The sequence below is a fragment of the Postia placenta genome, assembly GCF_002117355.1.
Source record: "Postia placenta MAD-698-R-SB12 unplaced genomic scaffold POSPLAscaffold_8, whole genome shotgun sequence".
Lineage (NCBI taxonomy): Eukaryota > Fungi > Basidiomycota > Agaricomycetes > Polyporales > Adustoporiaceae > Rhodonia > Rhodonia placenta.
Window position 1 is genome coordinate 730,129 of NW_020169839.1, and position 25,274 is coordinate 755,402.

The window sequence follows — 25,274 nt, forward strand, 5'->3', positions numbered from 1 at the left end:
CCGCAGTCCTCCCTGCATTTCTGCTCGGAATGTAACAACCTCCTATACCCGAAAGCGGACCAGCAGCGCCGTATAATGGTCTACGCCTGCCGTATCTGCCCTTACGACGAGATTGGCGAGAACAAGTGTGTATACAGGAACGATTTGCTGACCGTGACCAAGTGAGTATCTTGTCAGACGCAACGCAGGCCGGAGCAGCATCCCAGACTGGACCCTGATTTCTCTGCTACTTCCATGGCGAATTCTCTGAGCATCTGGTACTGACTGGACTTCCAGGGAGCAGATGGGTGTAGTGACAGACTTGATGAATGACCCGACGCTGGTAAGCCTGCTCTGTCCCTGCCACCTGGATCTACTGAGTCCCGTCCCCAATAGGCGCATGCCGATATGCCGTGTCCAAAATGCGGAAATGAGGAGTACGTGCACATCAGTCTCATTTCCTTCCTCCCGAGAGAGCAATACTCACGGTGCTTGCGGCCACAGTGCCGTATATTTCCAAGACCAGTCGAAGCGGAAGGAGACGCGCATGATACTGTTTTACGTGTGCACACGGTGTAACCACTCGTTTACGGATCCGTCTGTCACTCGACAAGATCAAGAGTAGTGCAGGTGGGCCATGGGTTGGGGGACTTGTGGTCCTTACATGCGAGCCCCGAGAGAGGATGGGTCTTTTAGCCCGGCATTATCGCTGTTCATGTATCATAGTCAATCCTCTGAGTATATCACCTCACTGCTAATACATTTCTGGAGTGCGGCTCTCGTTTATGCTGATGGAGATTCACCACGGGTCGGGTACAGCAGCTACTTATCCTTCAAGTGTATGCGCTTTGCAAGATCCAGTGTGCGGTCCCGGGGATAAGGTTCTCATTTTTTTGTAAATCCGTACAAACAGTATCGAAGCAATAACAGTTGTTGTGCGCTGCTACCGCCGAAAGCTTCGACCTCTAAACTGCCATCTTTGGTAATACCATTGCCCAATATGGCCAGACACTGCTTGCCGATCGCGGTGATATCATGTTATGATGTCATTTCCGTCAGGTCACTAAGCTTGATTTTTGCGCATATATGGGGGCGAATCCCTGTCTCGTTCGCCCAGTACTCTTTTCTGCTCCATACTTTGTCTCTCAGCGGCGATATAAACTTCTCCAGACGACAGAGCAGGACGCTAACTGAGACAACGCAGAGGATAAACGAACATCTACTGTAGGTCTTTGTGTATCCTGAGCTATAACTAGCTGATCTCCCGCCATCTCCACTCGTTCCTAGCCTCAAGAGCAAATACTTATTATCTCTTGGCACCTGAAGGTCAGTGGTGTGACAGAAGGTGTGACCGGTATAATGTAATGGCGTGACTCACGTGACATTGCGCGCATTCCGCAAGTCGAGTTCGGGAATCGGCTCAAAGTGCTCTTGTCTTCGATCCACCATTCGCTCCCGTGCCGTCAGGGCCGTTCTTGATTACACACAACCAGTAAGTTTACTTGGATTGGTTGGCCAATAGGGAGTAAGTCTCAATCCTCATTTCTGTACGTGGTTGATCTCAGGCTACAGCAGATCGAAGACAAACCCACGACTTTTAGGACATACATCGACGAGATTCACACTTGTAAGCCATGCGGTCTCGCAGGCGACTGGCTCTGCGAGACAAAACACCAGCCAGAAACACTCCGCAATCAGTCAAGTCTCTCTCCCATGCGCCGCCTGCGAAGGGGAGCTTGCTCACCGCCGCTGCGCGTAAAGCCGTGGAAACTCTGAAAATCCGTGCCGGGGGATCGCCTTTGGACTCTGAGAATGAGGTCTCGCTACCGCCCTCGCCTACACCCGCGGAGCGCATCCGTGGCAGTCCTTCACGACCCTCGCCACAAACACTTAAGCTTACTCCGAAGCTTGTCGCCATAGCGTCCGACGACAGCCACGTCGGGGGGCGGATGCCACCATCGCTCACACGGGCAAAGGAGAATCCTCGCTCTGGAGCTATCCGCAGCTCGCTAGGGCCGCCAAGGCCCGTCGTCAGACATGCCCCGCCCACCGCACCCCAGAGTTCGCCCTTGCGCATGCTACCAAGTCCCAAACCGCGTCATGTTCGACATATTCCCGAAACTGAACAAGGTTTAGAGCTGGACGCGCCCGTGAGCCCTTCACCCATCAAGATCCGCCGGCCGTCGGGTCTTTTCAAGGTGCTTTCTGACTCGGTGCCACACGCGCCGAGCGAGCCTCGCACCCCGAAGGTCGTCCCGCGCTCACCACACCGCAAGCGCGTACGCACGCTACTTCGGCCCGCCAACACGGACGAGGTCTTGGCGAGCCCCACACCGAAGAGGTCTACTGCGAGGGCGCGATCTTCATTGCTCCTTGCACAGTCCACGCCATTGCCCTTGCATGGGCGCCGGCCACACTTGCCGCTGCACAGGCTTCCAAGCCGCATGCGAGAGACGCGTGAGGCGCAGGCCTCCACGCCTGCGGCCGCGCGCGAGCCATCGCCTCTCCCGCCGTCTTCACCTCCTGCAGAGTCTGAACCTTCGCTGCTGCCGGAACTAGAACCAGATTATGACCCCGGGTTCGATATGTATACGGAAGAGGGGGCTGAAGTAGACGAGGAAGAAGAGGACAAGGAGAACAATGCCGCATATAAGCCTGCAATTGCGGTCTCCGCTCAACAAGACAGGCTTTCAGAGGAAGATGACCCCTTCGGTATCCTTGCTGCGGAGAGGAAGCTGAAAGCGAAGCGTCAACCGAGTGCGCCTCCCCAGGGCAAGGGCAAGGGCAAGGAGCCGGTTGTGCCCCGCCGTCCACTTGGCACTCTCACGATCGCGCTGCCGTCTCCCTCACCTGTGCCCTCTACTCACAGTCCCGCGCAACTGCCAACGCCTGCATCAGAGGATGAGCACAACATTGACGACCTGTATCTCGACATCAGCAGTCCGCGGATGCAACCGCGTGCTGGGCCGTCGACGGAGGTCGCAGACTGGGCGTTTGCCGAGGACGACTACGCCGACGAGAATGTGGAGGCCGATGAGGACAAGGAGAACGCGCCGCCGACGATAACTGTGCCGAATCTACTGCAGCCGGCGTCCTCGACCTTATCCTCGCCACAGAGGGATCCCCTCGGCACGCCACACAAGCCGCGTAGCGCACGCAAGCGCGCGCTGCTGCCGTCGTCTTCCTCTAGCTGGAGCTCGGAGCTGGCCGAGCCTTTCGCTGTAACGGGCGTCCCTCGGACCCGTTCACGCAGCCGGGGCCTGGGTGCAGAAGAATGGTCGTCGCCCTCACGTGCGGCGAATGCAAGGCATGCGAGCAGTGCAAGACGCGAGAGTAGTGCAAGGCGTGCGAGTGCCTTACCACCTGCAGGGGAGGAGACAGGTCGGCAACGAGCAGTCGAGGTCAAGCCTGTGCAGAGGCAGAAGAGGAAGCGCCCGGCGGAGGAGAGCGACGAGGATCCGATGGAGGCGGCGCTAAGCATGCTGCCAAAGCGGCCTGTCAAACGGCCTACCCGAAGTACTGCAGCACCTGCCAGAGGCCAGGATCGCGGTCGCGGCAGGGGTCGGGCGCAGGTGCAGGCCGCGCGTGAAAGCGGAAGTGAGAGCGGCAGGGAAAGTGAAAGTGAAAGTGAAAGCGAAAGCGAAAGTGGAGGGGAGAGCGAGCCCACGACAAAGAAGGCTACGCGTGGCGGTACTGCGAGGGGGCGCAGTACTAGTCGTGGTCGCGGTACTAGTCGTGGTGGCGGCAGAGGAACAGGCAGAGGGCGAGGTCGAGGTCGCGGACGCGGGAAGGCAACGGGCGCAGGCGCATCGCGCTCGACGAGCCGTGCTGCGCAGGACAAGGGCAAGAAGCGGGCACGCGACGAGGCCGAGCTGGACACGGAGGAAGAGGAGGTAGGCCAGTCTCGGATGTGCCTCCGCGCGCGTACTGAGTACTGAGAGCTGATTCTGCGTGCAAGGAACGCACCCGCGCCCGTGCCGCGCGGATCGAGTACTTCCGGAAGCTCGACAAGGAGTACAGCTTGGAGAAGGAAGACGTCTATGTCATTTGATTGATTGATGCTGTAATCCACGGCCGGGGCACGTCAACTCTTGGTTTGTTGTGTTGGATTTTCACTCCCCCGGCCCGTTCGTTCATGTTGTGCGTCGTTTTTGTTATCGCCTGTTGTCACTCCAACACACCGTGTTGACGCTGTAGCACATTGTACACTCCTTAGTCCCTTCAGCTACACCGAAGATCATAGAGGATCACAGGATCGCTCTGACCCTACTTCAACATGTACTTTACAAGCTATTGTATGGAATCCCTAAATTGTACAATAATCTCAGGCACTCGTGAATTCAGGACCTCTCGTACCCGGCCACCAGTCTGTCATTGTCGTGGACTAGCGCATGCAATGTCGACGCCGTGGTATGAATTAGATCTCCCCTTAAGCTAGGATGTCTTGCTATCTGGGTGCACATCGGAATGGAATCATAGATCTCGTCTACCACAGATATAACTTACTTGCTTATATCTGTGCAGCGCAGTCTGGTTGACGCGTCCGCAAGACGACATGATCTACTGTGATTCCGTTAAACTTTGCTTTATATAGCAGCCTACTCGGCTAACCACAGTCAAAGAATCCTCTGAAGAATTGCATTGAGCTGAGAGCAGAGGGCAAAGCGGAGCGCGCCCGCCACAGAACGCACGCGGCAACGGCGCTTTGTCCTGAGAAACAAAGAGGGCCACTGGGCCCAAGCTTATAACGCGACACAGCACCTGCCTCTGCCTCTCTGCTCCGAACCACCACCTGCTTATCGCGTGGAAGTATCACTGAGCAGATATCCTTCACCTATAACATCACGTCCTGACCATGTCTTTTTCGCACTGGTTCCGCAACACGAGTGCACGCGAGGAGACGCGCTCCTGCAGCAGCAGCTCGCGGCGCATCTACTCGGCGTTGAACTGGCTCTTCGAGGGCCCGTCGAGCAGCTTCCTGTCGCGAAGGGCCACGGAAAGCAAGGCTGAGCACAGCGTCAGTGTGACTGGTTGACTCGTGTCGAGACATAACGCTCACCTTATTGATGTGGGCGCAGCGACCCGACGCCCACCTCGACGCGACCGCGGAGCCTTCCTCGGTTGAAGGGGCCGCTTCCACCATGGACCAGCACCCTGAGTAAGACATCGCGTTGCGCGCGTCGCGTCTGTGGCTAACGGTGGACGCGTCTAGGGTGCACGCCGTCCATGGTTCCACATCTGCAGCGGGGGTGGCCCCGGCCTCAGACGTCGCTGCGCCGGTGGAGGGCTGCAGACTGACGCGGCTGCTAGAGCACAACAGCAGACAACATAATGCGGGCACAAGTCACACGAGCAAGAACGCGTCGGATGGTATCGAGAAACGCCGGCGGAGTCTGAGCACGCGAGTAAAGCTCCCCCCGCCCATCGACACCGATGTGGCCGCTATGTCGGAAGACCACTGGACGCTTCCGTCATACATCATCGTTGCCGACGACGATGACATTGTCGCTGCCCAAGAGCACAGCGACAGCGGCGCGTGTCCTGCGCCACTGGCGATGGACGGCCTATCATGGGACAACCCCATCGTGATTCCTCGCACGCCGTCCGCAACGCCGTCACAGTCATCGTCGGACGCATCACACAGCATGCGGGAGACGGGGCAGGGCCCGGCAACGCCTCCACCCGACGCACAAACGCCGGAGGCCCATGTCCGTAGCGTGAGCGTTAGCTCATGGGCATCACCAGCAGGTGCGCGTCATAACACAGTTCTGGACATTCCGCGCTGACGCGACGACAGCGATCCCGGCCTTCCGGCCATCCTACCGGTGCGCGCTGCTGTATGGGGGGAAGCGGGACGTACGGCGGTGACTCCCTTCATGCGCGCAGGCGGACTGTATACTTTCCCCTTCTTCTCTGCCGGACGCTTTCGCTTGTACGTCGATCGGCAGATCTCATCCACATTGTGCCATAGGCTCGGATATTTCATGGAAGTGTACTATAGTCCTGCGAAATGGAGGAAGGTTGTCGTCAGTATACCGCAGCGGCGCTTGCGTGAAGGCCTACCCTATAGATGCTAGGAAGAATAACGATGTGTTCGATTCAGCCCACGATACATACTCCAATAATCGTTAGAGGACGACGTTACCGCGCCCTTTATTCCTGCCCACCGGACGACGGTGCGTCCTTGTTAACCGCCTGCAAGAACTTCTCTAATTCCCCTTCGCGCATGCCGTAGGTCTCCGTGTCGTCTGGGAAGCTTCTCTCCCGCACTGCCTTGATGTACGCCTTGATGCCACTCTCGACTTCGTCCTTCACGTTGCCGAAGCGCCGCACGAAGCGTGCCTTATGCCCGTCCCAGATGCCCATGAGGTCGTCCCATACGAGCACCTGCCCGTCGGTCGCAGAGCCCGCACCGATGCCGATCGTCGGTGCGCGCCGGAGGGATCGTGTGATATGCTCCGCGACCGGGCGCGGGACGGCTTCCAACACCATCGCAAACGCCCCTGCGTCCTCCAGAGCCAGCGCGCTGTCGACCAGGGCGCGCGCAGAGTCCGCGTCCCGCCCCTGCACCTTGTACCCTGAGAGGAGCGCCTGCCGCTGCGGCAGCAGCCCGACGTGCGCCATGACGGGGATGCCGACGGCGGTCAGCCGCCGCACGATGTCTGCGACCTCCCGCCCGCCCTCGATCTTCACGCCCTCGACGCCGCCCTCGCGCACGAGCCGCACCGCGCTGCGCACTGCGTCCTCCGCGCCTGCGTGGTACGTCCCGAACGGCATGTCCGCGACGAGGAAGGGCGCCTTGCTGCCGCGGGCGACGGCGCGGCAGTGGTGGAGCATCTCGTCGAGCGTCAGGCGCGTCGTTGCGTCGTATCCGAGACAGACCTGCGCGAGCGAGTCGCCGACGAGCGTGATGTCGATACCGTGAGCCTCGCACGCACGGCCGGTGGGGAAGTCGTACGCCGTGAGCATTGTGATAGGAGTACCCTTCTCGCGAAGGCTATGCAGGTGCTGGATGGTCACTTTCTTGCGGGCTCCACGGCGTCCTCAGCCTCACCATCGATTCGTAGATATATCTGCTGCTCACCGTTGGTAGATATCCCTTCGTCAGGGCGTACACTCATCCATCTTCGGTGGCTGCCTAGACATAGACGGGTCTTAGGTGCCCTCCGATTTATCGAGTTCAGGCAAGACGACAGCATGGTTCGTGTGTGTTGGAGATCGATGAGAACATAGCCGTGGGGTTTTCACGGCCTGGGCTGGTCAGGATGGTGAACAATTTTGCTGGCCGCGGGGGGCCATATCGGCCGACTTTGAGAGCGCTGGATGGTTCAATGGCAAATTTCTGCTGTCCGAGACTCCGAGTTATGGTGGGCGTTGGTGTCGAGACGCGGTTCATGATCATCGCCATCGCCATCGCCGGCGTCCTCGGCTGCTTTCGGGAACTGTGACCCAAACCACGACCGTCTCTTTCTGGATGACGCCGTACAACCTCCCTCACACGAGCTCTCAAACACGCCTTCAATGACCTGCAAAAGTTCGGATCCTACAACATAAAGCAGGCGAAAATGAACTGGGCAGATTTCTTACTCGTTGGCCATCTGTATGGCTTGGGCTCAAATATTTGGTCTCGAACGATACAGAAAGCTGACGCATTCACCGAGGTACGAGATGGTACGACAGCTGTCTCAGTCTTGAAATCTTCAACTGGAGCTGGTGGGCGCACGCAATTTTGCGCGAGTGTCCTGTATGGACATCGCAGCTGTCGCACCCCAGTAATGAAAGTCGGCATGGTATTCAGCGGGCTCTGCTTCTTGAAAAATGCCATCATATTCGCACTAGCCTCGTCGCGTGAGGAAATGGCAGTATCAGTAACGAGGAGCTTAGGTATTGTCTCGCCCATGCAGGCACGAAGCTGGATGATTCTCTTCGTCGTGAGCAACCCACAATCTCGGACTCGTCGCAACGCGATGTATTAAATTGCTCGCACACGTCTGTCTACGTGTACGGACAATATCTGAACCTTGTGGGATTTGATTTACGTGTGAAGAACAGTGAGGATCTACTTGGCCACTGCTGCGGACTTCAAGCTTGGGTGTCTGGGGCAGACGTCTCATCAACGACCTCGGCAGCTTCCAACAGAACCTGACATATCTGGTGAGCGACGAAACTCCCTCCCGTGCCGTTCAGACTTACGGGCATCTTGTTTAAAGTACCTGCTACAGCCCCACCAAGCTCATCGCAGCGATACACAATATTCGTCATGTTGCTCCAGCTGCCAGTCCAGGCCGCGAGCAGCTGGCCCACAATCACAGGCCACATACCGTCGAGGCCTGTTGCCGACAGCGGCTTCGAGTGGTGTTTCCTCTGTGGAAGCGACGAGCCCGCCGCGGCGCCGCACAGCACCCATACACGATGGGACATGTAATCCAGCATCGACTTTGCGTCGTCCACGCTAAAGAACGCGGCGTAGGCCTGCTCGTCGGCATCATGATTGCTGACGACCTCCCGGCGCGCCCGGACGACCATGCTGCGGCACCGCTGGCGGTACCTGAGGAAGTCCCTGTAGGTGCGCGCCGGGACGGTCTCCATCTCCGGCACGTACTCGTCGACGGAGACGAGCTGCGCGTGCTTGGCCGCAGTGTGCGCTTCTTCGGCCCAGCCATTACGCATGGCGACGAAGTACGAGCGCAGGGGATGTGCCTCGATCTGCTCCACCCACCGTTTCTTCGTGACCTCCGCCGCCCTCACCATCCCCATCGACTCTGCCGCCTCGACAACAGCCGTCAGCGTCTCCCAATCCTGGAACTCGGGTGTGACGAAAGGGTACGTGAGCTGCAAGAGAAGATGCACGATCCTCGCAGGGCTCGGTGAGGGCAGAATACAATGTCCCTCGGGCGCCTTTTTGAGGGGCGTCGAGGTATCATCAAGGAGCTTGCATATCTTGGCAGATGCGAAAGAAAGAATATCGCGATTGACGTAGAAGTCAACATCCTCGGGAGAGCCTCCGGAGGAGCGTATGATGACATCCGAGTTCGATGATGGTTTGTCGAATGGCGGAAGAACAGTGCAGTCCTTGCTGCCAGGAGCGTCACTGGTCCGCGACCGCGATAGTTGCGGGCTGCAAAGCAAGTAGTCCTCCGGGATGCTTCCTGCGTGGTACATGGTGTAGAAATGCAGCAGGCGAAAATACGAGCCGGCGGGTATGTTGTCCAGTTCTTCCACATAGTCGGTGATGAGCGCTGTGGACTGTTCGCACCATTCCACAGCAACCTGGCGCGCCTCATGCTCCAGCTCGCTGCACCGGCAGGCGAACGCAAACACGCGAAGAGGATCCTCGAAGGTAGAGAGTTTGACCCGCAACCTCGTTACGGGCTCCTTCATTTCATACTTGAGAGCGGCAAGTAGGACCGGCCCTACGGAGCTCACGTCCTCGAGCTTTGGGGCCGTGACGCCGGGATAGAACATCCTCAGCAGACAGTCCATGACGGTGCTCGTCTCTTCGACGGGGATGATCGGCTTCGAGGGAGCATCGACAGCGTCGATCGCTGGCTGGGGCAGTCCAAACATCCCGCCAAAAAAGTCCGATGCTAGACCAAGCACAAGCTTGTGAAGATGAAAGTCGACGCCATCGGACGTCCGTAGAATGATGTCTGCATTGGGGCTGGTGAAGGAAGGAGATGCGGGGGTCTCTGCGCACGACGACATCTGGTCTTGGCGGGCTGGAAAACGGAAAGGACGATGTCGTGCGTTCAGGCAGTGTATCGGATCGCGAGAATACAAGGAACCCAGCGCTTCGTACAGCTCTATAGGGGCCGGCTGCTTGATGGACACGCCCTTCTCAGGCTGATAATCTAGAGTTCATAACAGAGTTCAGTCAGTGCCGGGAAGTAGCGTCGCACACCAGCTATAATGTCCGCTACACAGTCGCAGGAGATAATCCTTGTCGAAACAACGCATGGTGTGGACCTCATTCGCAACTTGACCTCGTAGCCACTTAGAACACTGAATGAGAGGTCAGACGTTCAGACGTTCGATGTAGAGACTCGACGACCAGATGAATCCGCAAAGCTACAATGGAGATTTGCGACGAAACGGACGCCAGTCCAGGCGCTCACGTGTCGTGCCGTGTAATTCTCCGTCTGCCAGTAAACTTGCGGCTTCCACGTGTAGCCGGAACCTATATTCTCTGAAGCGTATCGACGGACATCGTAGTGCGAGGCTAATTGGTGAGGGAGGCACTTAGCTGTCCAGGTTCAGAGCAGTTAGTCATGCATACCGGCTCTCTCGACTCTTGAGCCGTCGGGTGCAGGTCATCGAGGGCAAATGGCGAGCGTCTGACGCGTGTGCGTCACATCATGTGCCCGTGACATGACGTGTCAAGGTAGCGCTAACAGCGATATCCAGTGGCACCAGCAAGTTGTGTGCGCTCACACTTCTCAAACACTTCCGATTTATATTGGCCACTCACTCGGTACCCAACTTATACTCATAAAGTACTGGCTCTCCAAAAAATGAGATAAGCTCGAACATCTATTGAACGACTCGGACTCCTCTCGCAGTGCCAGACACTGAGAGGTCCGCCCGTCCGCTCGTCAATACAAGTCATAAGTACAATTATGAAACCGACACGAAAAACTATCACAAGCGTCGCCGTTCAGCGGCGGCCTCATACGCATTTTCCATCATCCTCGCCATCTGCATGGGACTCAGACCATGGACGACACCGTGCTTCACTACCAAGTTCACGTTCGGGAACTCAGCCCAGCAGCACGGGCAATAAAGTGGCCCCCGTTCGTCACTTCTGCAGTGGGCGGCGACATGTTCGCGCCTGTTCTTAAAGGATGCGAAACTGCTGCCGCAGAAAAAGCAGAAACATCGCTTGCCAACTGAACTTCTTCCCGCTGTAGCCGCTCCAGGGACGCTGTTTGACGAACCAGCGACAGGTTGAGGCACGTCTGCGATGGCTGCCTGGCGGTGCTTGGCTGTAACGCTAATTCGGGATGCTGTTCCCTGGCCGGCAGTGTTAGCTTGTAACACAGGCGGAGAGGGCTCACGAGGCCACTCTGCAGGCGGGGCGCGAGTGATATCTTTGTACGTGGCCCAGGGATGAATACCATAATTGTTGTCTCGCAGCGTCCTGTGAATCGGCTGCGATACCTGTTATGCGACCGGTCATGGGGTGCGCTGTGGCTATATACAAGGGCTATGAACTCACCTCTTCCTCCGCCGGCCGTTTGTGCGCGGGGATCTGTACGTTATCGTCATCGTACGCGAGGGGTTGGACAGGCTGTCTGGGCGGCTGGTGGTCCAGAGTGTAAGCCACAGGGGGGAAGAGTGACTCAACACTGCCGAGTGGCGCCAAGTCGGAAAATTTGCCGCGCATCCATCCGTTCTCCATGGTGGCTGCGTGCGTCGCGTAGATGATGATGTTGAGCTGCAAGATTTGTAAGGAAAGGAAAGCAGAGAGGATGAGTGCCTCATAAGAGTTGCACGGCAATGCTTATATATCCATAACTTGCCGGCAACGCGACTGCAGCCACATCGAGAGTAAAGTGGCTCGCGAGAGACTCACCGCATGCCCTTCACACGACGCTGGCTGCATAGTGGCGCCAGGAACCTATTATCCATGGTGTCTCAACAATGTAAACTGGGCGTACACATGTTTCACTGCACTAGCGAGGCGGCAGCGGTGCTCTCATGCTAAGTGGCGAGTGCGCAACGTTACCTCGTGTGATTTTCAGCTCATTCTTCCGAGTTCGTCAAGTTCAGTCTTTGTCTCTGACCTGATAATGGCTCCTCCTTCCATATTGAGCAACACGGTGTTGTCATCGTAACTGCTAGAACTTCATACCGCTAAAAGAGACCTCTTCAACCCCGAGGATTCACATGAGTGGCTAGCATGCCCTCAGAGTCGAAGTCGCCACACTTGAAGCCTGAAGTCGTCTCCGATCAGTGCGGAAGCCGTTCAGGTGGGAACACGGAGAATCGGTGAAAGGGCAGTTCCGAATTTAGATGGTGGCTATTAGTACAGTCAGCGTGCGCGAGAATCATTCTGGAACGACATAGGCAGCGTAACGCGTGGACGGGGACACTGCCACTTCAATCTGTCCGTGGGGAGAAGACCGCATGCCGAGTTCTCTAGTCGACATCCTCCACCGTCATCTGTTGAGATTCTTGTGAGTGGCGAGACTTCCTCGTAGCATCTGCGATACTCACCGGCATCTGGTCGATAGCCGCCACAGCACCCCCGCCGTGTTCCTCGCAGGAGTAGATGATGTCGAGCATTTCCCCGGAGTGACAGCTCCGCACCGAGAAGAGCTGGGCCACAATGGCGGGCCACGCACCCCCCAGCCCGGCTGCGGGTGCGTTCGCCGCCGACGCCGATTGCCTCGGCGGGTCCATCGGTTCAGACGCAGCGCCACACAGCGCCCACGCACGGTGCAACGTGTAGTCGAGAGACATGCCCCGCTCACGCTCGTCAAAGAACACGTCGTACGCCTCTTGTTTGCCTACGTTGCGGTCCGCGACGATCTGGCGGCGCGCCACAGTGACGAGCGCGCGGCAGCGCTGGCGGTAGAGGAGGAACTGGCGGTACGAGCGCGCGTCGACGGATTCCATCTCGGGGACATACTCGTCGGCGGAAATGAGCAACGCATGCTTTGCTGCGGCGTGCGCGAGCTCGTCCCAGCCGTTGCGCGTCGCGACGAAGTACGACGGGAGGGGATGCGCCTCGATCTGCGAGATCCACTGCTTCTTCGCGAGCTCGGCCGCGCGCGTCATCTCGAGCCTTCCGGCGGCCTCGACGACCGCTGTCAGCATGTGCCAGTCGTCCAGCTCGGGGAGTGTACCGGGGTAGGTGAGCTGAAGCAAGATGAGGAGGACCTCCTGGCGTTCACGCAGGGATATCACGCTGCGATCGCCTTCCGATTTGAGCTCAGGGTCATTGAGCATCGCCTTCAACTTCGGAGACGAGAGTAGGAGTACACCGCGATCGGCGTAGAAGTCAGCGTCGAGGCAGCGGACAATGACATCTGTGGGCGACGCTGGGACATCGAAGGGAGGAGGGATGACGAAGGCAGTGGTCACCGCGTCCGCAGCCTCAGGAGCGGCAGCCGCTGCGGGGCTGCAGAAACGATACCCTTCGGGCACAGCTTTTCCTGCGCGAGACGCGCTGTGAAAATGCAAGAGTCGGAAGTACGACCCTGCGGGAATGCTGTCCATCTCGTCAATGTAGTCCGTGACGGCGGACTGCTGATCCTCCACCCACTCCTGGGCGGCAAGCTGCGCCTCCTTCTCGAGCCTGCAGGTGCAGGCAATGGTGAATACGCGAAGAGGATTACTGAAGGCAGAGAGCATTCTCCGCAACTTCTTGACCGAGGTGTCCATCTGGTATTTCATAGCGGCCTTCAAAACGGACCCCACGAGCCCGAGGTCAGTCAGCAGAGGCTCCTCAATTGGGTAAGACATTCTGAGAAGACAATCGAGTGTCTTACTATCTTCCGCCACCAGGATTATCTCAGGGGCGTCAAGTCCGCCGCTGCGGGGCTGGGGTAGACTGAACATGTCTTTAAAGAACGGTGATGCGATCCGTAGGATCACGACGTGGACGTAGAAGTCGACCATATCGGATGTGCGGATAACCACGTCAGCGTCGGGTTCATTGAACGGCTCTTCCGCCGTCGTGGGCTCCGAGGCGGACAACATAAGAGTGTAGTCGCGTATGGGTAAGGTTCAAGATGCGCTGCGTACTACTCGGGTCGAGTGCAAGCTGGTCGTGATCCTGGCGTCTTTTCCCATGAAGATAATCTAGAGTTTGGCCTTCGGAATTTGAGTTCGTCGCTACCGAACTACTGAGGGAGCGATGACGTCACGTGCAGCAAGGAGAAGTGGGATCAGACCAGCGCGCGCACTTCCGGCTGAAGGAACGCCATTGCTCATACATGACAGGGAGATGAGAGGCGTCCATGCATTCTCAATTATCAGAGCACTCGGCTAGCGTCTATATAATCAGAGCGAACTACAATAACGTATACAGTGAGACATGCTTGTTGTATTAGTATGTGATAGCGACTGTCAGTTGATCTGACCATGCGTGGATAGTGAGGATCGAGTACGCGGATGAATCATACTAAGACGGGCGGGTGCTAGAAATGAATAATCGCGGTTCAATGCTTGTAGAAATGGACCCGTGAGGATTGTACCAACCTGTACGAACGAGTCGTTGTCATCTCCGAGACGAGCTGGTAGGTCGCTGCGAGCGTCCCCTTCGAACGATTGAAGAGCATCTACTCGCTGTGGGTCAAAGGAATCAATAGTGTTCTCTGTGACAACTGATACGTGACATCAACCTCGCTCGTATTATCAGAGGGCAACAGATCTCCTTCATCGTCGATTTCGGTGCCATAATAGGTGCCCACGAGGGTGTCGCTTTCGAGAGAATCCTCTTCCAGCATCTCGCCCATGTTCCCGATGATCCTTGATGTAATACCAAAGAATGACCTATCCGAGCTCGTGATGAGGTCGTCGTTCGAATTAGCAGCTTGTCGAAGATTGAGGAAGAAGCGACACAGGATCACTGAGCTGATCCTAAGGAACGAATGTCAGCGTGAAGAATGGGGTGGATGTACGTCGGTCCGCACAATTGGATCTGTGTTGAAATTGTGTCGGGGTCCTAATAGCGAGAAAATCAACTTGTATAAGGCAAATTTTTCAAGTAGTACCTGTAAGACGAAGTAGACGATACCGGCAACGTTCATTCCGAGAACAACCCTACATGTGCATCAATTGATGCATGTTAACAGTCGTGGGCCAACGTACGCAAAATGAATGATACCTAGATTACTTGTCAGGACCGTCACAGCACTATCACATATATGGCATACCATCTCTGAAGAGCAAGGAAATGAGGGATATCCTATACGATCTGCCGGCTGAGACGAGTCTTCTAATACTATGCGAAGCACGCCAAGCTGCAACCAGTACGATAAATTCTGAAGTCAAGACGCAAGCCCGGGTGGCGAGGAATACTACCGCCAGAGAGCGTGAATCAGCTTGATAGTTCCACACGACGTCTGAAGAAAATGTCGAAATTACATCTTCGTCTGACTCAGTCAGCGCACACATTACGATTCGTAGCACCTCTTACTTGTTAGACTCAGTGGCAGAAATCCTCCAGCTCGAGCAGGACAACAAATTATCAGCTGGCATGGTCTGGGAAGCTCCATACTATGCGTCACAGTCAGTAATAATACTATCATTGAGAACGCTGACCTACGATATTAGTGGCAACGGGAACGAGCCCCAATGACATCACAACGACTGCTGTCATCCAGGCTCCACCCTGGATAGCATAGACACGGATCGCCCCGAAGGCTATTATATACTCTCGTCTCAAAAACCATTCGCTCCAACGACGAGAAAAGAGAGGCCTACCTGATTGTGAAAGGTACACCAAGCACAAAGCGCCGGTAGATACGAAGCTCAAGGGATACGATCTGAGAAGAAAAACCATAACGTAACCATAGGAATAACAAGTAAAACAGATTCAAGCCTCACGTCTGGAGTAGCACGATGTGAGCAAGAAAAATCAGCATAACTCATATGGCGACTTACTGTGCAGGATGGTGCAACAAGTTCGGCAAGGGTCATTACCGCAGACATCATGTTGGAGTAACGGAGAGCTATGTAAATAGCGCTGGCTCCCGTGACCCTACGACTCCAGACGACTGTGTATTCTTGGGAGAATGCGATGGCAGTGTCGTAAAAAAGGAGACCTACAGAGGAATCGTTGTAAATGAGCGATACGCATGCACACATGGGTTCCTCACAAATCACAGCCACTAGCGTGTATTCGCCGGCTAACCTAGATTGCAACCGCCTTGGATCAACTATTGTCAAGAGCTGAATGTGACCAGATACTCACACGTACTGGTACTCTTGGATAAACTGAGCTTGATTGGAGTCAGACATCCTGCAGGGCAGTCAGAAGCTATGGAGGAATTCTTGAAGCGAGCGCTCTACTTGCGCCCTATATACGCATCTGTGAGCAGCAAGGCGATTGCCGTCATCCCACAGGAACAAATGGCGGTCAGATGAACCTTCTAAGGCAGGAATGAGGTGGGATAGCGCTTCTGGTGGCTGCAGGACACTTTTATCTCACATGAGGCGATCGACTGTGGCTATGCATTTGAGGGAAGATTTCGCCGACTGGTAGTCTCGGCATCACGGGTGTGGAAGCTCCTCAACCTACGTCTCAATCTCTATTTGATATGACATCTACAAAGCAGATCACAAGGCAGTGTCTGATTCAAGCGGGCTTCGTCTGCAGCGATTCAATATAGTGCTACTGGAAGAAAATATATCATCATTCCTCACTGTCAAGAGGATTACGTACCATCAAATCAATATATAATTATTTCTCTTCTCACTGACACCTCGGGAACCCAGCCAGCGATCAGCCATGCGGTCATACCGCTCATCTGCGATGCATGGCTACGTGGCGAAGGCACAGCTGCATCGATGTGGACAGGAACGAGTGCATGAACTGAGTGCGCATGTGAGGTGAGATGAATGTACTGGTATCTTGTTGAACGCAAACGCGGACCAACTACTATTGCTGTGTGGTCGACGGGCAACAATCAATGGGGCTGCACATTTTTGGATTATTGGTCACCGGGGCCTGCGACCAACAAATGATGACTGCCATAGGCTGAGTTTGTTCAGGCATACAAAGTTCATTTGCGACTGAGATGTGAGACATAGGTAGGTTGCAGGCTCGCGGCTGAGATAGGGTCGGCGTGATCGGATGGCTCCCTTATATAACTCCGGAACTAGCCGACGATATTGATGCTTTAGGAGTTGGTCGCGACGAATGACACTATCATCATCGGTAACTATCATGATATGAGCCCTCACACTCAATAAGCAGACTGCCGGCTGCCTTTGGTTGCGCGGTGGGCGACTGCTGAGAGTGCAACGTGTTAGCACGTGTTGGAGGCGAAAGCGCCATACAAGTGGATCACAGGAGGGATAGAAAACAATGAGAGCAGAAAGGTATTACGTAGTTCGCTCAGAGAACGAGAAGGTGAGTTACTCATTTCAATTACCGTATTAGTGTTACCTGCTTTTGATCTCCCATAACCCATATGGAATGAACTAATTATACCGGATGGAGGTGCGAATCGCGGTGCGTCATACACTTAATGAGTGTGACACACATGTTTTCTGGAATATAAGACAGGCGTGCGCGCACGCATTTGAAGTAGTCATGAGGAATACGTATGATAGTATTGCTGAATTATCTGTGACATTAGCCCTTAGTAATAATAACATGCATTGTATGCAGCCAATTCAGTTGGTCCCGGAATCTCTGGTTTTGGTCAGGCTCACGCGGGAGATCTGGTTTGGTTATACATCACAGACTACCAATGCAGTACATACTACGCTACCGAAAGTATCATATAACGACGAGCAAACATACGGCTGTTCCGATCACATGGATTATATCACACTTAGATGGATAATTGATAGCTATTATGTATCTGCGGGAGCGGGTCGATACCAACTGTATGGCCGCGGTGGCATTTTTGAAACAATCACATAGGTCATTGGCAGCGTCTTCTCTGGAAAGAGGGACAGCCATCGATCCGTGTCCCCTTACACAACATGTCCCTCTGCAACAGCAGCAGACCCATCAACCTCATCATCGCCGTCTGGGATCGTTCGAGCATCGAGATTTTCGACCTCGATATCGTAGTACTCGTCCACGGGCGTACTTTCTTCGCAGGGACATTCTTGAAGCATCTCGCCCATGTCCCCGACAATTCTCGACGTTGTACCGGAGAATGTCCTACTCGAGTGCACATCGGTGGCGTCATGCGAGTTAGCAGCTTGTCGAAGGTTAAGGAAAAAGCGGCATAGGACCACCGAGCTGATCCTGAGAGCGGAAATGTCAATGGCAAGCACATAGGTGAATTCATTGCGCTCGCACTGTTGTATCTGGGAGGACATTGTGTAAGGGTTCTAATGGCGAAGATGTTAGCTCATACAATGCGGAAGTTGGTGAGGAACAACTTGTAAGAGGAAGTAGATGATGCCGGCTACGTTCATCCCAAGAAGAAGTCTGCATACATGTCAATTGTATACGGATTCATTTGGCGTTGGACCTACGCAAAATGGATAACGCCTGAATGTTCTATTAGTTCTTGACATACAATGATATAATCGACTCACCATCTCTGAAGAACAAATGAATGAGGGATATTCGATCATATCCGCCGGTTGAGACAAGCTTCCTGAGGGCACGCGAGCGCAATGAGGCACGCCAAGCTGCGACTAGCACTGTACACTCTGAAATCAATGCGCAAGCACGGGTCGCAAAGAATACTATTTGTTAGAGTGACCTGATCAGCACAACGGCCACACGGAACGTCTAAGGAAACTGTCATGATTACATCTTCGTCTTACTCAGTTAGTGCACTTTTTACGATTCGTGGCATTTCTTACTTTCTATTCTCGGTAGCAGAGATCTTCGAGCCTCCGCAAGACAATATTGTATCCACTGGCGTGATCTGGGAAGCCAAATACTGTGCGCCACAGTCAGTAACCATTCTATCATTGAAAATGCTGACCCACAATATTAGTGGCAACTGGGACGAGCCCCAACGCCATCACAACGACTGCTGTCATCCAAACCCCACCCTGGATAGCATAGACGCGGATCGCCCCGAAGGCTATTATGTGTCGTCGCCTCAATCGCTATTCGCTTCGACGACGAGAAAGCAGAGGCCTACCTGATTGTGAAAGGTACACAAAGCATAAAGCGCCCGTAAACACCGACTTTAAGATATACAACCTAAGAAAAGGAATCACGAAGTAAATCAAATGAATACTCAGTGAGATAATTTCAAGGCCTCACGTCTGGAGTAGCACGATGTGAGCAAGTGAAATCAGCATAACTCATATGAAGACTTACTGCGCAGGATGGTACAGCAAGTAAGGCAAGGGTCATTACTGCAGTTGTCAGGTTGGAGTAACGAAGAGCTATGTATATAGCGCTGGCCCCCGTAACTCCACGGCTCCAGACGACTTGGTATTCCTGGGAGAAGGCGATAGCCGTGTCGTAAAAAAGGAGGCCTTCAGAAGAGTCGCTGTAAAGAAACAAATGTGCAAGTACAAACAGACTCCTCACAAATCACAGCCACTAGCGTGTAATCACCGGCTAACCTGAATTGCAACCGCCTTGGATCAACTATTGTCAAGAGCTGAATGTGACCAGATACTCACGCGTATTGGTACTCTTGAATAAACTGAGTTTGATTAGAGTCAGACATCCTGCGGGGCGATCGGAAGCTATGGAGGAATTCTTGAAGCGAGCGCTTTAGTTGCGTCCTATATACGCATCTGTGAACAAGGCGATTGCCGTCATCCCACAGGAAAAAACGGCAGTCAGATGAACTTCTCAGGTAGGAGCGAGGTGGAATAGAGCAGTATTTGGTGGCTGCAGGACACATCGGCTGTGGCTATGCTTCCGACTGCTGATCATCTCGGTGTATGTGTGTGAAGGCTTCTCGATCTGCGTGCCAATTCCGGTTTTGTAGAACACCCTCAACACGGATCATAGCGTAGCGCCTGATTGAAGCGGGATAGATGGATTCAATTCAGTCTTGTCAATAGTTCTTCGCCATCATCAGGGCTACGTACCACGAAAGTAACATGTAATTCTTTCCCCTCCATAGCCTCTCGAGAATCCAGCAATTCGCCATATGGCAGTACCGGTCTGCGATACACGGCTGCGCATGCAAGGCGTCATTGGACTACAAGCAAACGCAAGCAGTTGCCTATGACATGGATTAGAGCTGAGATGAAAGCGTTGATGCTCTTCGAAGGCGAACACGAGGTGGCTATAGCATAAGTAGAGATGGAAACGTATTGCTAAGTAGTCGACATACAACCATCAACAATGCTGCATCGAGTTGCCTAGCTGGACGCTACATCCAACATGCGATGATGACTGGAAACAAAGGCCATCCGACCCATAAACCCACGCATTGGAGACTGACACGACTGCCTCGACCACGAGTCAGTCTCTAATCAAATCGGAACCAGACATTGTAACATCGGTGAATCATTTTAAAGGCCACGAACGATAATTATTTACATCCAGCGATCACTCACTACTTCATTACCATTTCGATGGCATCGACGTCAGATCCATTGCCAACGTACATCGTTGACTTCAGCAGCGGTCTCGATCTGAACAACACCACGGCGGTTGAGTGCACACTGAATGGAAGTGGTGAATGGTACATGCCAAGTCTCACTCAGGCGGGCAGGATCTCCTGCACGAATTTCTTGCTGCCGAGAGGCTAGGTTCAAGTTCGGATGAGTGAAGCGCTAAGGGGTGGCAGTGTGACACGTGTAGATCCGAAGGATACTTAGAAACATATCCAGAGAAAACTAACGGGTCAAGAGGGTACTTGTGCACTAGTCGAATGTATATCTTTGTTTCTTCAAATCTCTTAAAGTGAGGCAACGAAGGAGGAATCATGAGCGACAAGCCCCGACGACCAATCACTGTGCTCAAAACGTTAGGCGCGCGCCGAAATTAGCGCGCCTCGTGAGCGCTTAATAATATCTGTTTTGTCTCGTACCTATCCCCTCGTATCCGCACCCCACCCTCTATCGCGGTGGTGGGTGCGGATACGAGGGGATGAGTACGAGACAAGCGAGTTTGTACTCTGTGTCATTGTACGGAAACGCCCAACGAAGCGCGATTGGCAGGTTGCCGTTGCCCTCAAATTCCCGGACGGACGAGGGGCGCACTTAGCAGTGAGCTCAACACACATATTACTCGCCTGCGGCGAAGCGGTCTGTGTTGCTCCCAGCGCAACATATTTATCCGGGGTTTGATATTATGATGAATTGGGATTGAGACAAATTTAGGTTCCGTTCTTCGAATGTCAATTTCAGGGTTTCTGAAATCGCGGGACAGTCTGTGCCTACAAGGTCAGGCGTATGCTGTACTGTGTCATGGGAAAGCTAAAGAAGATCGGGCTAGCCGATGTCAAGATTGTATCCGCTGAGGTCGTAATCCGAGCTGTTGTCAGGAGAGCCGAAGGATCGTGTGCACGGACTGACTACAGATTCCGACGTGGCAAATTCTTCTCTTCGAAGGATCTTCAGCGACAGCAGAAGCTATCCTTATCTGTAGGCGACAGCGCCAGCTCCTCAGACATGACATTCGTATCAGTCGTTGCTTTAGCGTAGCTATATCTTTCGTGCTGGTCCTCATCCTTGCTGGTATCTTCCGTCTCTCACTGGCAGTGAAAGCGCACTTCCTTGGTCAACTTGGGTAACGCTATGGCGCACACTCTCGAGTTTGGCTCTGTCTCTATCACCTTTCAATGGCACAACTATGTTGCGCTTGCTATCTTGAGTGCGGTGGTGATCCTATCCCTCTCACGCATCTGGCGCGCTCGACTCCCGCACAATGGCGACGTGCCCACGCGCAGCGACGACCTTTCCGGATCCTCAGAAAAGAAAGCGCCCAAGCCGCTGCGGTACGGCTCGGGCAAGCTTGAGGGCGGCGCGTGGGACGCGAAGGGGCCTGGCTACCTCCCCGACCCTGATCCACTAAGCAATCTCGACCTGAGTACTGCGAGCGTGCGCGACTATGTGTACGTCAACAAGGTGCTGCGATACCCGTATTTCCAGGTGTGTATCTTTGAACTTATTTCCGACTGATCTGTGGACGGCGTCGCTTGCGAGCATCATACATTGATTGAGCTGATCGTGGCACCATCATAGACGATGGCACACCAGCCAATGCACATCAATGACTGGATTGAGATCGATCGGGAGTACAAATGGTATCTGGACGAGAAGGCACGCGTCATCCGAGAACAAGGTCAGTCACTGGCCGAGGACTGTTTCCTGCGCGCTGTGGCTTAGGAATCTCAGTGGCTGGAGCTGAACGATCCTATATCCAGGCAAAGTAGTCATCGACTCGCTCCCAGAGAATGACGCAGCATGTACCGAATTGCTCGAGACGCTCGCGGACTACCTTCCCAAACGCTTCCCCACTATGTTCGACGCCATTTACGACAACCCGTCTGAACCTGCTATCGGTATCGTCAACAAGGTCACCGGCGAGTCATTCCCGGACGTGCGGACGCTGAGTGGCGTGGACGCGCTCCTTGCTGTCTCGAGGTGTGTGGTCTACTCGCCCCCGGCGACATAAACAAGATGAATGGTGCAACACCAGACTTGTACAGGACGACTTCCTCATGGGTCGCGAACGCCCCGATGGCAAGATCTACCTCGTCGGCGGGCTGATCGTCTTCCCCGGTGTGTCTCGCGCCGGCACATCTTCCAAATCCATCTAACGCGGTAGATATGGTCTTCACTAGGCTCGTACCTTCTTTCGGAAAAGATCGGCCAACCGCTGCACGAGCTGCACGGGTCTGTGCCGCACTTCAACAAGATGCTCATGAGCGTCGAGCGCACAATGGCGCGCTTCGCGCCCGACCGCCCCTTCGAGCGGGCAAGCTGGATGATTGTCGACGACCGCGAACTCTTCTGGCGTGCGTACTCCGTTCCTGACACCCTATGCCCGCTCTGGACGCGATCACTGACTATGACGTGGTTGGGAAAACAGATAACATCATCTCAGGGACGATGCCTGCGGATATGCACCCGAAGGACCTCTTCCTGCGCATCGACCACCAGACGTTCCGCAAGCTGCCCAAGACGCGGGGGATTATGTTTGGCGTGTGGGTATCTTGTCGTTTTACTCAACTGGACACTGTTTACCTAGCGATTCCCACGCAGACATCCCGTCCTGAAGCGCATCGGTGACCTTGCAGACAGTCCACTCGTCCCAGCATTGCTTGCGAAGATACATACCGAGGCGGATCGTGAGCTCATGGGCGTGCGTGCGTGCTCGTACGCGCTTATGGCTGTCGGCTGATGGGCAAAATATCCAGTACAAGAAATCGGAGAAATACACCGGTGTGCTGGTCCCGTACCTGCAGAAGCTCACAGAGCAGCAGATTGCAAAGGGTCTTGTCAGGTACGCTGTCAGAATACCGTTACACAGTCGGAAGGTGTATCTGATGCTTGTGCTCCTCTCGAAAAGGCCAGACGACGTAGAGGAGGCGGCGATGTTCCGCGAGCAGGCGAATATGACTACTTGAAGGTGTCGACGGCTGTCCTTCGATGCTCATGTCCCCAGGACTACTCCTGGTACACGATATCCATGCCAAAGAGGCTCGTATTGGCCAATGATGTATCTTTCCTTTGCCTGAAGCACACCCTATTACGACATTTCTATGACTGTTCACTCGTGGTGATCCTCTGTGGCGAACCTCCCTCCACGTGTAGGAAGGGCTGCACGGCAACATTATCTTGGTTTGCAGCCCACAAAGGGTAATCGAATTTTGTCGCTGACATACTGGAGCATAATCGCACAGCCATGGCTATCGCGGGATTCGGGAGACCAGTGAATATAAATTATGTCTGTCGTGTCTTGAGTCTCTGCCGCGTCTTTGAATAAGTAAATCAATCAAGTTGGAATGCTCATCAGATGCTACTCAGTAGTCCGCGATCAACTTGCCCAAGGGATCCGAGTCGTATTGAAAGCATACAAGGGATTCTGCTAGTGTTTCATTCGGATAGGTGTCATTACCATGTGTGGAGAACCGTGAGGAACAGCTCTGCAATGATTTCGAGGCCTGTATGGTGGACAGGGCCAGCGATTGTCCGGGCGGAGGCGATCAATTCACCGAGGGGACACGGTGGCGTAAATGAATTGCATCTTGCAGCTGACTTCGACTCTGAGAGTAGCGGTACAAGTTTTTAACTGAGATTGAAGCCCTGCCCATATGAGCAACACGAGGTAATACTAGAAGAGTTTGAAAAAACTGCGTCAGACGATCGAGTAGTGGATGAATTCATCGTGCCGTCAAATTGTGATAGTGACGGCACGAACTACGTCACAATTTCCAGCTTGGTGGAGGGAGAAAACCTCACTGTGGCGTGAGCAGCTCGTGATGGTTAGTGCCACTGCAGCCACCATGATATATTGACATTGTGCACGGCATCAAGATAGTGGCCATTGTGTTTACTAGCTATTACACGACTAGAGTTGCAGTGCGTTTTCTCGCCAGACCCTAGACCCCTGAGTCAATGTGTCACGCTATACAGTAGCTCATATCAAGCCGCGATAGCTGTACAGATGCGGAAACAGCTATCAGATATACTGTCGACATCTCCAGCCAAGATACTCACAAACCCACGAGGGACCTCAGCTGCAGTAATGAAATGTGATGCTGCATGACCATTCTGGATCCGGCGCTGAGTGTCAATATCAGCTCAAATATTGGACATGTGGATTCACAAAGACTGATGCATACCAGTGTCGACCTTGGTCGCCTCGTCGCCTGAAAGCGTCGCTAAATCCCCCTTGGCGATTTCGTCGCCTGCAAGAAATAGGACGGACCTTGAGTAATCCATGAACAAAGCCTACGAACGATTTGTATCTTACCTTCTGCAAGAGGGGTAGGGACGGCGCCGACCAAGGCCGTCAGAGCAAGAAGGGCAATGAAGCTGCGGAATTGCATATTGCTGTTGAACAAGTCCAAGAGGTCCAAGAGCTCAAGACGCGAAGGCGGTGTGCAAATACGGCGCGTCCGCGACTGCCTTTTTATACCTCATTGTGGACGCAATGAGGTTTCACACCACGCCTGTTATGGTGAGCAGCGCTTGTGAGGAAGATGGGACAAAGCTGTCATCCCATGAAAGCGTTCCATGTCCGGCATCAGGTGTGTGCGCGATAACAGCTGATTCCGTACCATCAGATCTGCTGAATTCAATGTTTTCTTACGCAGTTCTTGCGCGGGGATGGGTGGGCCCTGGGGTCAACAGTTTACGGCTGCTTCCATATTGTTAATCCTACCTGAGAAGTTTTGTGCGCAAGCGGAGTTGGTGCAGAATCTGGAGTCAATGGTCGGAACCTGGCAGGACCCGACAAGGTGTCGTCCCGCCATTCTCGCCCGAAGGCAGTGTCGGAAGTACTTACACCGTTCGTTTTGTATTCGATCTTACATTTTGCTGGCTGCAAGTCCGCTTACACATGGATCGAGTTCGACAGGTCTAACGACATGGTATCAGCTGTATTTTCGATGTGATGATATTTCGTCGGGTACAGCTAGTTCCCGACTGTTGGTTGGAAATTCTGCGTTAGCTTCGCTTGCGCACAAGAAGTTTCAGGAAGCTCTAACGATATGGAAGTAGCT

At 54.2% G+C, this 25,274-nt stretch overlaps 8 protein-coding genes across 8 annotated transcripts; 4 read left to right on the plus strand and 4 right to left on the minus strand.

The window, feature by feature from the left end:
• Positions 1 to 6: 6 nt before the first annotated feature.
• Positions 7 to 760, plus strand: POSPLADRAFT_1040090 (hypothetical protein; the record flags this gene model as incomplete). The annotated part of the gene is made up of 4 exons (XM_024477669.1): positions 7 to 161; positions 277 to 322; positions 376 to 416; positions 484 to 760. Coding segments are annotated over 4 exons (363 nt in total), but the record flags the coding sequence as incomplete, so codon positions are not given.
• Positions 761 to 1,613: 853 nt separating this feature from the next.
• POSPLADRAFT_1034126 (hypothetical protein) lies at positions 1,614 to 4,030 on the plus strand (the record flags this gene model as incomplete). The annotated part of the gene is made up of 2 exons (XM_024476996.1): positions 1,614 to 3,872; positions 3,938 to 4,030. 2 exons carry the CDS (start codon positions 1,614 to 1,616, stop codon positions 4,028 to 4,030), a joined length of 2,352 nt encoding a protein of 783 aa, XP_024338296.1.
• An 804-nt stretch (positions 4,031 to 4,834) lies between these two features.
• POSPLADRAFT_1057274 (hypothetical protein) lies at positions 4,835 to 5,847 on the plus strand (the record flags this gene model as incomplete). Its single annotated transcript, XM_024480894.1, has 4 exons — positions 4,835 to 4,996; positions 5,058 to 5,137; positions 5,192 to 5,727; positions 5,777 to 5,847. 4 exons carry the CDS (start codon positions 4,835 to 4,837, stop codon positions 5,845 to 5,847), a joined length of 849 nt encoding a protein of 282 aa, XP_024338297.1.
• Positions 5,848 to 6,132: 285 nt separating this feature from the next.
• On the minus strand, positions 6,133 to 7,100 carry POSPLADRAFT_1046847 (hypothetical protein; the record flags this gene model as incomplete). The annotated part of the gene is made up of 3 exons (XM_024479134.1): positions 6,133 to 6,138; positions 6,172 to 7,010; positions 7,064 to 7,100. 3 exons carry the CDS (start codon positions 7,098 to 7,100, stop codon positions 6,133 to 6,135), a joined length of 882 nt encoding a protein of 293 aa, XP_024338298.1.
• Positions 7,101 to 8,061: 961 nt separating this feature from the next.
• On the minus strand, positions 8,062 to 15,490 carry POSPLADRAFT_1046848 (hypothetical protein; the record flags this gene model as incomplete). Its single annotated transcript, XM_024479135.1, has 12 exons — positions 8,062 to 9,830; positions 10,448 to 10,479; positions 10,652 to 11,136; positions 11,195 to 11,413; positions 11,552 to 11,596; positions 12,196 to 13,649; positions 13,729 to 13,829; positions 14,185 to 14,264; positions 14,328 to 14,565; positions 14,862 to 14,893; positions 15,254 to 15,351; positions 15,412 to 15,490. The coding sequence occupies 12 exons, from the start codon at positions 15,488 to 15,490 to the stop codon at positions 8,062 to 8,064; spliced, it is 4,632 nt and encodes a 1,543-aa protein (XP_024338299.1).
• A 2,144-nt stretch (positions 15,491 to 17,634) lies between these two features.
• On the minus strand, positions 17,635 to 19,310 carry POSPLADRAFT_1144553 (hypothetical protein; the record flags this gene model as incomplete). Its single annotated transcript, XM_024485709.1, has 6 exons — positions 17,635 to 17,976; positions 18,211 to 18,215; positions 18,484 to 18,563; positions 18,771 to 18,832; positions 18,953 to 19,127; positions 19,264 to 19,310. 6 exons carry the CDS (start codon positions 19,308 to 19,310, stop codon positions 17,635 to 17,637), a joined length of 711 nt encoding a protein of 236 aa, XP_024338300.1.
• Positions 19,311 to 21,339: 2,029 nt separating this feature from the next.
• POSPLADRAFT_1046849 (hypothetical protein) lies at positions 21,340 to 23,174 on the plus strand (the record flags this gene model as incomplete). The annotated part of the gene is made up of 9 exons (XM_024479136.1): positions 21,340 to 21,693; positions 21,787 to 21,886; positions 21,969 to 22,188; positions 22,244 to 22,326; positions 22,389 to 22,562; positions 22,637 to 22,751; positions 22,810 to 22,909; positions 22,965 to 23,050; positions 23,078 to 23,174. 9 exons carry the CDS (start codon positions 21,340 to 21,342, stop codon positions 23,172 to 23,174), a joined length of 1,329 nt encoding a protein of 442 aa, XP_024338301.1.
• Positions 23,175 to 24,283: 1,109 nt separating this feature from the next.
• Positions 24,284 to 24,599, minus strand: POSPLADRAFT_1057281 (hypothetical protein; the record flags this gene model as incomplete). Its single annotated transcript, XM_024480895.1, has 3 exons — positions 24,284 to 24,333; positions 24,393 to 24,458; positions 24,524 to 24,599. The coding sequence occupies 3 exons, from the start codon at positions 24,597 to 24,599 to the stop codon at positions 24,284 to 24,286; spliced, it is 192 nt and encodes a 63-aa protein (XP_024338302.1).
• Between the last annotated feature and the right edge of the window lie 675 nt (positions 24,600 to 25,274).